We start from the raw sequence: 14,448 nt of genomic DNA on the forward strand, positions 1-14,448 counted from the left end.
TTTCCATCAACTCTGCTGACCTGGAATGAAGCATAAATGGAGATTCAATACACAAATCCACATTACCTTGAACTTTCAGAATGCTAATATTATGTTAATACGCTTAAGTATCCTAACATCGCGATGACATGGACATAAGGATACCTGGCTAGCAGGGAGGTTGGACGTGTGTGCATATGCGTGGGTGGCTGATCTCAGACTCATGTGAAGGGTGTGTGCAGCTCTGGATCTTGCTCCCACCTGTGCCTTTATTCAGGTCTCACTTCATGCTGGTAAGAAGCAATTAATTTGTTCCCTCATTCACATTTATCAAGAGCTAATATGAGAGAGGGAGAGGTGTTAAGAGGCGTCTCTGATTCAGCCATCTGATAGGAAAGCAGATGGTTGACATGCCTGTATGTCTTATCAGAAAGACTCAAGGGTTATATCTTGTGCATGCTGGCAGTACTTGCCTAACCCATTATGCCAGTAAAGTATTAGAACTGAATCACCTTCAAGAAAGAAAACACTCTTTATCTGTCTGTCTACGTTTTTACATCTCCATAGTGGCAGGGCTTCTGCAAACAAGAAAGGTTTGTGAGCTGAGGGAAAGATACATTTATGTCTTTCATATCTGTTCTCACTACTTCTTTCTCTTCCAGGCCTAATTCATGTATTCCAGTTTTTTGAGAAAGGAAAACTTTGCCCATCAGAGATATTCCACATACTGAGACATAAGGTCACCTTTCTTTCTGATTGTGTGATTGATTTCTATCACAAACTTTTTGTCTGAATACAGAGACTGTTGATGACAGACTACATTAATAGCTTGAAGTCAAAGAAAGAAACAGGTCTTCAGTTCCTAGAAAATGCTTCTCTGTGCAGTAAAAACTAATTTAGGAGCCACAACTTGCTTCTTAGCTTTTGAATGTATTTGGAGAATAAAGGTGGTTAGGCTTCTGTCTTCAAACTGAATTCTTCTACTGCTGACTTTTAAAAGAACATTTTCCTTTTATGCTCTTCCTCTTTTCTCTTCTTTTTTTCTGTGCCAGAGTCAAGGTATTAAGCTGTGCTGTTCCTAAGGCTAGGCCACAGGCTACCTTTGCAATGCAGACATTGTGCAAGGCCTGGGTAATTGCCATTTCACTGCAGGGAGGAGTCTCATCAGGAATAGAAGACAGTGTATTTGCATTATTTTTACATGGAGGATGTAAGGGAACCGGCAAAAGAAGGAGCAGAACCAGCTTGCAAGACACCCAGGAAGAGCTACCATCTCAAAGAGAACATGAAGAAAGGTTTGGTTTGGGGTTTTTTCCCCTAGTTTGAGAGTCAATTTACTTAGGGTTGAGGGTTTTTTCTTTCTTTTTTCCCAGAGTGGAAGATTGAACAGCCTGGCAGGTTGGCTTCAGTCCCACCTTCCAGACACACACACACAAAAAAGGGTGGGGTTAGGGGGTGGTGTGTGTGTGTTTCAGATGGATCTGCACTTTGGTCATCAAATTACAAAGGACCTTTTGCAAGATTATTCGTATCGCAGCTTCTGAATGTAGCTATTTCATGTAATCTATAGTTTTGCGGTTTTGCACTGCAAAGTAGAATTAATGGTGGTCCATGAGATAATCACAAAGTTTCCCAAAATAAATGCGCACTTGAAATGCTTAGAAGGCAGCAGATAAATGAAAGGTGAAGAAAAGGAAGTAAACATAAGCTTGAACTTGTTAACCTGAATTTTATTTTGTTGTAGATGAAAACAATTGTGGTACCACTGCAGAAGATGCCACGTGATTTACTATTTTCTTAAGAGTAAGTGGGCAGTAGTTTGGGAAACACCGTAAAGGACAATGATGACAGGATTTGAACATTTGTAACACCTATGGGCGTATCTCGGTATACAGTAGTAGTGCCACCACTTAGAAAACTTCAGGGAAGGCAACGAGGGAAAAAGTGATAGCATAAAATATAAATCAATGCTAAAATTTAATTTAATGTATTTAACACAGAGACCATCATTTACAAACTAGTTACCAGCTGCGAAAGCTGTAGGTCCCTCAGCTCTTTGGAAAATTGAACTGTTTCTTTACATGTCCAGTGGTGAATTCAGAGGCCCAACTGCCTAACTGCATCTTCCTACGTATAGGTAAAAACTTGACGTTTAACTGGTATTCCAAGCTACCACCTCTTTGGTTCACTGGTGATACTGAAGAGAGAACTGATGTGGCTAATGTAGCAGTGGAATAATGGTAGAAATTAAAAAGGCCATTGGAAAATCCCATAGTCTGATACTACGGAACGCGTGATTTTATCTTGAACCTAGAGCTCTGCTGGGAACAACTTGTTTTTTTCCTGGCTTTTCTGTTTAGTTAGTGGAGCTCACTAGTAATAGAGGATGTGATCAACCGGAGTGCAGAGTATGTAATGGGCTTTCCAGCTAGAATTTTCTGAATTGTATCCGTTATGGAACTTAGATTTGGGAGCGGTCCCAAAGGATCGCCTGGTCCAGCCTGCACTGCATCAAGACTAAATATATGGAGGTTACTACCACCATGCTTATCAACCTTTATTCTTAAAAAAATCCAGTAGAAGAGATTCCACAATCCCCCTAGACAGTCTGCTCCAGTGTTGAAAAATCCGTAGCTGGAATGCTGATCAGCAAAATCTTTTTAAGCATTTCTTGTCACAAATCAAGTTGACTGTTTCATGTCTTTCTGCTGCAGCCATGGAGGATAGCTGATCAACATCTCTCTAATGAGCTTGTATGTATTGGAAAGCTGCAGCTTGCTTGAAGCTTTTATTTTCTTGACTAGGCAAATCCAATTTCTTCAGCTTTTTCTCAAAGGGTTTGTTTTCTAAACTTCTTGTTCTTGTTGTTATTTTCTTGTTTCTGTTCAGCTGTGTTTGTATTTCTAAGGTGTTCATCCAGGACCAGACATATGCCACTTGGGGCTTCAGTATTAAGAAATCAAACAAATTGTCTTGTATATGACACACATGTTAATGCATTCGAGAATTAAACACATAGTTTGGCAGTGGCACTGCACTCTTGGTTTATATTGTTCGTTATCAGTACAACCTTAAGATCTGTTTTTACTGTATTTCTGTCTAGTCAGGAATTTACATTGTTTCTTGATGTCTGTTTCCTAAGAATAATATTTTATATTTCTCATTACTGTTTTTTTCCTTGCTGGTTTTTGGATAACCCATCCAATTTGTCAATAGCATTCAGGGTGTCTGATCTCATCTTTCCTAGCATTCACATGCCCTACCATTGTTTTGAGGTTATCAGTTTTTTAAGCACAGATTTTACAAGCATAAACATTGTACCATCTGAGTTGTTAGTGAACTAAACAAAACAGAGCTTGGGACAGACCCTGAAAGGTATCTTTCTGAGGTGCCTTTGCATTTTGATGAATAACCACTAATGACCACTATGGTTTCCTTCTGTCAGATGCCCGCACACCTTCCACTAGTTGTATTTAAAATGTCATTCTGTGAAAGTGTCTTGTGAGATGGTGCCAAAAGCCATATAAGATGTATCATGTCTGTTGCCTTCTGTTTACCCAGTGAGCTTAACGTTACTTAGAAAAAGGGAACCCAATTTAGCACAAATGCATTTTGCCCATTTTCCATGTGCTTTTTTCATTTATTAATTAATAAATAATAAATTAATTAATTCTGTCTCAAATATTTTAACCACAATTGCTCCAAACATTTCTGAACATAGCAATTAAGCTATGTGATCTGTCACTCTCTTCTAGGAAACCTGCGGTGTGGAGAAGCATCTTCCCAAGGAAGAGCCCGTTTGAATGCTTAAGAATATTTTGACAGGTAAGACCAAAACAACTGTCCATTCAATTTTTTTCCCTTGTTTTTTTTCCGCTTTTTTTAACCTCTTCTTAAGGTCTCCACAGTTTTAAAATAGTTAAAGCATATTTTCCCCTAGTAATCCTACCTGGTTCTGGTTCCTTTCTTGTTTTTCCAATGACAGCGTGCCCTTGGGTCTCTTTCTCCCAACACAGGGTTGCTATTAAAAATTATTCTGAAAGTGGTGCAAACTTTTAGTATTATTTCATAGTAGTGATTTTCTGTCATTGGACTGGTTTATTTCTCTAATGTGTGTGGGAGAATTATGTCCCAAAATGGTTATTAGGATAATAAACTTCTTCCTGTTCCCTTTATAAGGACTGGTGGGGGTTTTTTGATTAAGCATGTTGTCATATAAATTAATTGTTAATTATATTTTAATTACTTCTTTCTCATCTGTCTTACAGTACTTCCATTATATATCACTTATCAGTGATCTATAAATTATTACAGATTACTTAGTCATGTGCGTCCCTCCTCGCTGTAGGTTAAAGCAAGTACCTACCTTGTGCACGGATTGAAGTGCATTCTATTATTTACATAGTCTTTCTTAAAGTTTTTGGTTTGAAAGAGCTAAGTCCTAAGCATATGGCTAAATTTTACCAGCATTATTTAGCAGCCCTTCTACTTTTTTTCACCAAAAATACCCAGTTTACACTGCATAAGTCTACTTTACAATTATCCCTCAAGGATCCCACGTGGAGTCAGGGTTATATTCAGTCATAGTGTTGTATCAACAGGTAGGTAATTGAGAGGTTTACAATGTAAATTTCCATCTGCTCGACTGCAACCAATTTAGGAGATGGTTATGAAAGACAATACCATGTGCTTCTCTAACATTTCACCAGGGGATTTCAAAATGATTTAGAAGACAGATATAATTTAGAGAAGTTGAGCTTGAAGAGGAAAGCAGTTGCCAGAATACAGCACAAGATGCAGAGGACTGCTAGACAGACTTTAACAAACACAAGTGGGTAAAAACATTTGTTCCCTGGGGAGAGGAGAACTGAGGAGTTAATGAGTGAATTTATTTGTGTTTAGGACAATATTTTTCAAGAGGCTTTTGTTTCCAACAGAGGAAAATACTCGTCTCAACTGCTGGAAGACTGTTCCATGACCTAAGTGTATAATTATCAGAAAGTTCTGGGCCTCGTGTCTGTGCTTTATCACTTTCAGTACTTTGGCATCTGAACTTCTTACAAGCTTCTGTGAGCCTGAAGTTGGCAGGGCTCCCGATTTATACTACCTGAGGATCTACCCCGGTAGAGAATATAAAATTAATTTTGGTTATTTTGCCCTGTATCTTAGGGGGATGCAGTGAAGGGTTTTGCATGCTAGCCAGTCAGCCAACCCCCACCCAGTCAGAGTGATGTTGATGTTTTCTCTCCCTGAACTTCAATCCACTTTTCCCAGCTCTACCACTTCAATCATCTTGAACTCTGGCATCCTGGAGTTTATTCCTTCACAATAACTGCTTCTTCTTTCCATGCGTCATTCTGTCACTGCTTCTGAATCAATGTTAGCATAGAGAGTTTTTTTAATCTCTCCACCTCAATCAGTCCCTCTTGGCTATCTGTGTTTGTTGTTACTCTTTTGCAGCTTTGTACGCTTTGCCTATCAAATATGTAGAATTCAATGCCATAGTCTGTGTGCTGTTGCATTCATGCTACGTAAAGTGGATTGATTCCCATCTTGCAGCAGCGATTCTGCATATAAAGCAATAAGTCTGCATTTTTTTTAATTTTGGGGGCCATATATTATAGATTGATGCAAGGTTTGCTGCTTACTGTTCCTTATGGTGTTCTTGCTCTTGGGAGTTCTCAGTAAAGCTCTGTGTTGGATTATTTTTTCCTTTCCATTGAGCTCAATTTGTCAAGACTCAGTCCCTGTTTCAATTTTATGTTGACGTTTTTAATAACATCCCTTGTCTTCACTATTTTACACTTAATTAATAGGAGTGGCAGAATCATCTCAATCACATGCTGTGCTGTTTACTTGCTCTTGTGATTCTTTAAAGGAGAGGATTAACTGCAGATTGCTCTGGCTTCATCTATATGAAGGCTTTAAATAAGACCATTCCTGCGATTGGCCCTTTGGTGTCAATTTGACAAAATTCCCCATCTTCCCCTGTGGTCCAGAGTTTGGACTATCTGAATCAGGTTTCTATTCAAGTTAATACTTTGAAATCAACCAAGATTAATTATTTGACAACAGTTTCTCACGTTACCAACCCTATGTATTACAACGTTGAATTACGCCACAGAGGAACGTAAAACTGGCTTTAAGGATGATGCCCGGTGAAAGTCCGTCTGCTTTTAATTGCAGCGCAGACTATAAGGCACGTCAGACAATCGTCCAAGTGTCAGTTTCTACCCCTGCAGGCAACGACCCTTGCTCTGTTTTTGGGGTATCCGAGATTCACAGAGCAGCAGCCGTCTCCGGCCCTCCCTCACAGCAGCACACTTGTGATGAACGGAGGGAAAGCCCGGCCGTTTCGCTGCGATAGCGACAGGCACGCCGGGCGAAGCGCTCGGCACCGAGGCGCTTCCAGGCGTTCGGTCCCTGCAGGGGGTTTGGCAAACGGGGACGGGTGCAGGCAGCTGGCACAAGCCGGGAAGCGGTGGCAACGCCTGGGGGAACCGCTGGGCCACCGGGGGCTACCGGGCAGCCAAGAGCCCGGAGCGATGCTCCTCGCCAGCTCTGCGGGGCTTGGGGCGGCGGGAGCCCCGGGGCCGCTCTGGGAAGCGCTTCCCCCCCCGCGGCACGGGCGGAGAGGGGCCGGGGGCGAGCCCGGGGGTCTGCCCGCGAGGCGGGCTCCAGCGGGCGGGGATGGGGAGGGGGCGTCCGCCCGCGGAGCCGCGGCCCCTGGACCGCCTCTGCCGCGCCGAAAGTTTGCGAAGTGCTTCGGCGCTGGGGGGGAGCGGGGCGGGGGCTGCCCCGGCAGGGCTCCTCCTCCGGGGCCGGGCCTGGGCCGGGCGGAGCGGGGAGCGAGCCCCCAGCCCCGGAGCTGCCGCGGCCGCGGAGGGAGCGAGCGGCGGCCGCGCCGGGGTGCTTGGGCGCAGGGGGAGCCCGGGACGCGGCTGCGGGCGGCCCGGGCGCTGCCACCATGAGGCGGCGCGGCGGGGGCTGCCTCCTGCCCGCGCCTCCGCAGCTCCTGCTGCTGCTGCTGGGAGCGCTGCTCCGCGCCAGAGGTAAGCGGCTACCGCGGCACCCGCTGCCCCGGGAGGGGGCCCGGCCGCCGGCCCCGGGGAGCGCGGCCCGGGGCGCGGAGCCCTGGCTCCGCCGCGCCGCTCACCTGCCCGCGCCCCCGCGGCTGGGGCGCCCTGTCCTGCCCTGCCCCGCCGCGCTTTGTCCGCGCCCCGTCCGGGCTCTCGCCTCCCCCGCGCCCCGGCGCGGCGGCCCGTGGCCGGCGGGGTTCCGCGGCAGGCCGGGCGCGGGGGTCCCGGGGCGGCGGGGTGCGGGGGGCGCTGCCCTGGCCGGGCCGCCGCGAGCCCCCGCCGCCCACGCGGCCGCTACGCCCCGCGGAAGTTTGGCGGCGGGCGCGGGCTTTGTTCCCGCGGGGCGGGCGAGCGGCGGGGCGGGCGCGCAGGTTGCCTCGGAGGCTGCCGTGCCCGGCGTGTCGGGACAGCCGCCGCTCCGCAGCAGGAATGCAGCCGCGCACCGCCGCCACGGGCCCCTTAAAGGTACAGCCCGGCTGCGCGGCGCGGCCCCCGGCTACCTGCCTGCCTCGGCGGGGCCGGCGCCGCGCCTGGCGGAGCGGTGCCGGGGCAGCAGCGGCACCCGGGGCAGCGGCGAGGGAGGCAGGGGCTCGGCCGCCGGCCGGGCGAGCGGGGCGGCAGCTCCGCGAAGTCCCGCCGGTGGAAACTTGGAAGCTTTGTGGTTGCTCTATCAACTGAAAAGCAATTGCTGGTTCTTCGTCTTGTGCGGTAACGCTTTATTTGGCGAGTGCGCCCGGTGGAGGGGCAAACATCGGGACGCTGCGCGGAATTGTTTATAGAGAGTTGGCAGGCTTTTGGGGGAGGGGTGCGGAGAGGAGACACGCACCTCACTGCTCTCCCTCCGCTCCCATGGCAGCTGCTGTATAATTTCACCCATCCGTTTTCTCCCGTGCTACTCTGAAATTACAGGAAGCATTTGCAGTGGGGCTGCTGACCTCCATCGTTCGGCAAGTATTGCCCCTGGGGCGCAATCGCATGGAGTTTGGGTTTCAAGTAATATTATTTCTCTTCTAACAAGAATCCTAATTGCAGGCAGCTTTGAAGAAGGTGCTAAACCAGCTTGGAGTGGCAGAGCAGACAGCTGCAGTTCTGTGTATCAGAAAATCTGCTTTTTAGTGAACCAGAAGTGCTCTTTAAGTTCCCAAGTGCCACACAGATACTTAGCCTGCAGTCTAGGAGAGAGAAGGATCTAAAACCGAGATCTTAGTGTAGGTGCAGATCTGGATGTGTTTTATTTTGGCCGTTACCCAGGTGCTCCTCGTTAATGTGTCTGGGCTGTTAACAGCCCTGTGGGGGATGTCTGATTGTAAAGTGCAGGTTTGCTCGTAGGTGGTTGTGCCTTGATGTCTCCAGGACACTTTTTATGGCAGTTTGTCTCTCTTTCAAGTAGTTTGCCCATCAGGGCACTTTCCTATATCATCTTGTCAAATGAATGTGAGTTTATGATTGGGTGTGCCAGCTGCTTCCAGAGGCGAGCATCCTCTTCCCTTCATGGGAAGATACATTTTGCAATGACGACACAGTACCCAAGGAATTTTTTTCCTCTTTGAAGCAAGAAAATACAGGACATGTCAGCATGGAGGTGTCGGAGAAGATGCCAGAGTTTGTGGTGAGTCGGTGTTCTTCCCCTTAGCTAGAAATTTCTTGTCGCTGTCCCTTAGAAGTACCTGCAGGGATGGTGTACAGCTTAACTGTCATAAAAGCATTCACAGCCACAGAACTCGCAATGCCAAACAGGTAAACTGTTAGAAACGTGTGGTTGTTTACCACTGTGCCTCAGTACAAGAGCAGGTAAAGCAAACAAGTGTGCAAGATCAACCTTTGACCCTCTTTTGATGGATAGTGGCAGTTAAAGCTGGAGAAGTCTGTGCCAAAAAAAAAAAAAGGTCTGCAAGTATCTTGAGCTCTTGGCAAAGCACCTTGCAGGTAAAAAGGGGTATACAGAGAGAATTCAAAGCTAATGCCATGCACTGCTGGTGCGCAGTGATGAAGGTGGCCCTGATGTTAATGGTGAGCTGTGGTAGTATAAATACAGAATGTCACAGAACCTGTCTGGGTGATGTGCTTGCCCTTCTGGCTCCTGGAGCTCTGCCAGAAAAATATATGGCTAATGTCAGAGTTTCACTCTCTGAACATCTTGGCTACATATTAGAGTCACAAACCTAACGTGATATCTCTGTAGTAGTTTGCAGTGGGAACAGTGATCTCCGTTACCTGTGCTTGGCACTGCATTGCTTCTGCAGCTCTCAGCCAAGTGCAAAGCCCCGTTTTCCTGTTGTCAGCTTGCAGCTGATAATGTTCTACTTCCTGGGTGTGCTGAGGGGGCCTGGCTTTACTGTGGGTCAGGCGGGATGATATTCACAAATCTCACGATCACCCTGAATTACCTCAACTGTTTCTTTTTGTCAAAGTGATGATGGCACTGAGTAACATCCCCTCTCTTCTAAAATGAAGAGTAAGATGCTGCAGGAGGCTGACACCACAAAGTGGTGGTGTTGGGGGTTTTGTTTCATTTTATTTTGTTTGGGTTTGTTTTGCTTAACAATTCTGTGTCAACTGAAAACATGGTAGAATTAGTGGAAAAGCATAAAGCATAAGTCTTCCAGTATGAAGTTAACATTATTGTTTCATTTATGTAGTGTAGATAAGCAAATTTTTTTATCTTCTCTTTCCAAAAGCTTCCAGTTGAGTGCTTTAGCACTGTTTTCTGCAAGAGAGAATCCCTTCTTGCATCCTGGGAGTGTGGGTGTATTTAGCAACCAAATTAATAGGTGCTTAAAGTGCTTGCATTTCCACAGTGTCGAGTGAACCTTGAAGAGGGATATTCTGTTCATGTGGACCATAAAATAGCATTCAGCAAACTTGGAGGTGTTTGGCTACTTTGTGTTCACTGAAGTTACAGAAGATAAAGCGGTTGGATATAAACCTGATCCAGTTGTTTGTAGGTCAGACCAGAAGGCGGTACTTGTTCTTATGTTAACCAGAAAAAGAAATGGAAGTGGTTTATATTATGTTTTTACTCCTAGAAACCTGTAGTTCCCCAGACTGGTGAAGTTAACATTTAAAAAATAATTAAAACATTCATTCTATGAGAATGATCTGTAGTCTGATAGTCCTCTTGAATCTTCCTGCACTCTTGTGAAATAGGCAAATATTATCCTTGTTTTGTAAATGTGGGAAGTGAAGTAGAAATTGTCTTGCCCAAGGCCAACTCCATTTGCCCTAGAATGCAACTTACCATTGAACACAATAGCATATATGCTTCATAACACTTATAAAAGCTGATAAAGAGATGTTATCTTGAAAACCAGTCAGGGTTTTAAAATAGGTTTAAAAAGTGCACGTCCTACACCTTCGTTGAATTCCTCTGCTGCTCATTACTTCTGGCTATTTCTCTTTTTAATAATACTTCTATTTCTCTCACTGATGATCAAAAGAGTCATAAAACCACAGAAATTTTACTGGCTCTCCATTGGAAAGGGTGACTTGGTAAGTGAAGCGTTGTTAAAAGAAATGTGTAAGCAAAGTGGACACTATTTCTCTTCTCTGTTATTTGCACCTATTTGTGATGTTATCTTGAAGGGGTTTACTTAGTAAGGTGATATATACGCACATGCATGCGTACTTAAATTGAACATCTTTCAAGATATCTGGCTTTGGCCGATACAACATCCAGAGCTGCAGCTCTGGCATACAGGAAACCCACACCATTAATTGGCATACTGTATTTAGTGGCTGTCTGTGCTTCACACAGATCATGGCAGAGAACGCTAATTGTAGTTGTCATTCATGAATCCAATATGCTTGATGGTTGGGTTCTTGCTTTTGCGTCTGTAGTGCCTGTGGTTCTTGGCCATGGCTTTACGTTAGGCATTACTCTTTTTATGGGCTTTTGTTGTCTTTACGGCATGAAGACTGGGCGCTGTAACACATCTTGCATCTCTTCTTCCTATATAGTCTTCGCTGTAGATTTCCATTCCCCTGTACTAAAGATAGTAACTGCGTGGATCCAGGGGCTTGTGGGTTATTCATGCTGTATGAGTAGTCACTCTGGGACTGTCACCTTGGGAGTATTTGGCTGCCATCCTGTTGTGGGTGAGTTTATGTTCAGCTTTCTGGGCATTTTTTTGCCTCTGTTACGCAGAACTGGCTGGTAAAGGCTGAAGTATTCTAGCCTGTGTATTTAGTCTCAGAGAGTCTTGAGCCGCAGTCAGGGTTTCTGCGAGGAGCAGAACTCTGCTGCTGTGAGCCTAGATGAAAGGAGACTCACTATGTAAGGACAGCAAAATAAGTTTTCATAAAGACTTTATTAACATCAACCAGAACTGATGTTTGTGGGCTTTTGCCTTGCTAAATTGTGGATGACTGAAACTCCTCATATCAAGGAATTAAGTTTGTTGTTTAAAATAGGAGAAGTAAGGGGATTGAACAGTTGGGAGCCTGATTCTGGTGGTATGAGATACATTGCCTATAGCAGGATGCTTAATGTCAGTACAGCTTTGGGTTGCGAAAAGTAATAACAGAAGCTTTTGTTTTTCATGAGGTTCTTCTTAGGTCATTAGGTTTTTCTGGTTTTAGCCACCAGTCAGCAAGTCATAAACCATGAAGATTAATGGACAGTATTGTATATGCATATTCAACGTTTGTACTGCAGACTGCAGTTTTGTCAGAACGTGTATGACTGAAGGCTGTGCAGGCTCTTGTTCCTCAAGCTGTTGTATGTTAATAACAACTTTCTGATGTTGAGGTACATGAAACTAAGAAGCACCAGATTTTTCCCCTGAATGGGTTGGGATGGGAATAGAATTTACCTCCCTGTACTATAGTGATGAGGCATTTTAAAGAAATGTTGTCCCGCAAAGCTTCTAGTAGAGAATGTGTTTGCCTGAAATCAGACCCCGTATTCTGTAGTGTCAAGGTGAAGTTTTACTCCAGCTGGTAAATTTAACTCCAGTGAGACGTTCTTAAAACTCTAGGCAGGGGAGACCTCTCTCCTGGCTACCAGCATGGTGACTTCCTCCGTATGCCCTAGCGGGGCATAGTCTTCTGTGTCCCTTTGTTACTGCCTGACAGCCCCTCCCAGCTGCTGGAGCTTTCTGTTTCTATTGCATAGCAGCAGTTCTTTAATCAGAAATCTTGTTAGTATTCAAGGATAATTGATCCGACTCTCTGGTAGGGGGTGGGGACCCAGCCTTGCATCCTTCTCCTACTTGCCACCCCCAGTTTGACCCCTGTTGTCTCTTTGTTTTCTCCTGTTAAGTTTGTGCCAGTGATGTGTGTGTGTGCTGTTTTTCCAAGCAGCCTGAAGTTGGCTGTAACCAAGAGCAGCAGTTAAATAGAGCCCGATTTCCCCGCTTCCTGGCGTTTAGTTGTTCGGCTCCATTTTCTGGTCTTCTGTGTTTTTGATTTGCAGAGAAGGAACTTACTTGGTGCCCCCGGGCATCTCTTAAATCCATTAGAACAAACTCCATTATTTCACTGTACTTAGAAATCCTCCTCCTTTAGTCCCAGCATCCATCAAAATAATGTATCCTCTGTAAGGCCCTCTGGAAAATGTTTAATAGGATCTTGAAAAGAACTCTCAAGGAGAGTTCCAGTTGGGAAGGGGAAGGGGGAGGGGAGAAGGCTAATGGAAGATCTGACCGTGACTTGCAGTAAGCCCAAACTTGGCCTGTCAGCTCTCCCTTCACCTCCATGCCGAGGGAGTGCTGAACCGAGCCGATCCAACACTGGGATCAAAGCTGGAAACAAAAGATTTTGGGAGAAAAATTTCCTGCCTGGCCAGGAGGCAGCCACACAAAAGTGGTGTGTAATTTATCATTTGAAGTTTATTTCTGCTGTGTTCCTTCTGGAGAGGGAAGGGAAAAAGAAGTGACTTTCTTGCTGTTTCCGAGAGGATAAGTGATGACTTTGGAGACTTGAGGCAGGAGGGGGTAGAGATACCATGGGAAAACTTTTTCAGTGCAGTCTGTACCCAGGTCTTCTCTTCTCAGACATTCTGTTGGGGGTGAGGATGACCCTATTCTTGCCTTTCAAAGTTTCAGGGAGTGAATACTTTTAACTTCTTTGGTCATTCCAAAGTCTCAGTGTATGGAGTGGCTCTGCTCTTGGCAAAACCAAGTTCTTTGAATTTCTGAGGTGTTTTTCTTACTTTAAGGATTCGTCTAAGTGCTGTGGCTCTGTAATGTGGAGGAAGAGGCTATGTTTGCCCCAAAGGGTTTATAGTCTAAATTGGACATCTGACATCTGATAAGGATCAGGGATGTGATAATTCTAGTGGGATAGATAAGGTCAAATATTAAAATAGCATACCTTTCTAATTACATTTCCTTTAGCTTTGGTTTAATGGGAAAAGCTTCTGAAAGTTTTTCATTCTAATCACTTCTTAGAACAAGGGTAGAGAGGGCTTTTTGGGTACGAGTTGGCATCAGAGACTCCTGAAAGCTGGTAACTGCAGAAATAAGTATGAGGAAGCAGATGCAAGAGTAGTGTAAACTATGAGAAGAAGGAAAGGGGATACAGGAGTACAGATATTAGCAGAAGCAAAGATAGGTATTTTGGAAATGAGAGCCAAGGACCTGAGCTGGCAAAGGAATGGAAGAACCGTGTAAGGAGATCCAAGTGGAGTAATTATATGGGATCTGATGGCAGAAAGAGGTGTTAATTAGGTACTATAGAAGATGGAAATCTTGAAAGTGAAGATGAGCATTGAGCAGAACTTAACTGCTGAGGCAGGGCAAGACATGTTAGTAATGCTCTAAAGGAGGATGCGACAACTTGCCAGGGACCCTTGACAGTAGAGTCCCTGGCGTACTGGGGTGATTTGATGAAGGATCAGGAGCTCAGCAATAGGGGCAGAGGTGGAAAGGGAGACTGATATTGGCATAGTGCTGAGATGGCAAGCTCACAAGATAGAGGTAGTGACGGAGCTGTCTGCAGCAGTGGAATATGGGGCCTGTCAGGCTTGGGACCACATACAGCCAGAAGGGTTTTTGAGTGGGATGTCTAGGAAGATGTTTTGGAGGACAGCCCTGTCTGGAAAACTGTATGAAATGGAAGGGCAGAGTTGGAGAGAAGCTAGGAGGTGGGAGACGATTGCCTGGAAAAAGGCGTGAAGTAAGAATAAGAGATTACTCTGGGTTTGGAAAGGAGTCTGAGTAGAGAAGCAACAAGACTGGTGGCAGAAAATAACACCATTCCTGGATAAAGAGGCTACTTCTCTTCCTCTTCTCCATTAAGAATTGCTATGTGAAGTCACTAGGGAGAACTGTTAAAACACGAGCATGTGATGTTCTCGGCTTCCTTCTCTGAAAGGCTCATAAGAAGCATTGTGTGACTATGCAGGAAGGTTAGAGGGAAATAAGCACTCTGCTCCTTTAGCCTGAATCTC

The 14,448-nt window shown here is 45.3% G+C and overlaps 1 protein-coding gene across 3 annotated transcripts in view; it reads left to right on the plus strand.

Moving 5' to 3' along the window:
• The first annotated feature begins 6,864 nt into the window (after positions 1–6,864).
• LRP4 (LDL receptor related protein 4) overlaps positions 6,865–14,448 on the plus strand; it is an 83,401-nt gene continuing 75,817 nt past the window's right edge. For all 3 annotated transcript variants that reach the window (XM_037395249.1, XM_037395250.1, XM_037395251.1), the window contains exon 1: positions 6,865–7,031. In XM_037395249.1, the coding sequence (XP_037251146.1) occupies positions 6,947–7,031 (85 nt within the window). In that variant the 5' untranslated portion in view covers positions 6,865–6,946. The remainder of the gene's footprint in view (positions 7,032–14,448) is intronic.

The sequence above is a fragment of the Falco rusticolus genome, chromosome 7 (assembly GCF_015220075.1).
Source record: "Falco rusticolus isolate bFalRus1 chromosome 7, bFalRus1.pri, whole genome shotgun sequence".
In the NCBI taxonomy this organism is placed as follows: Eukaryota; Metazoa; Chordata; class Aves; order Falconiformes; family Falconidae; genus Falco; species Falco rusticolus.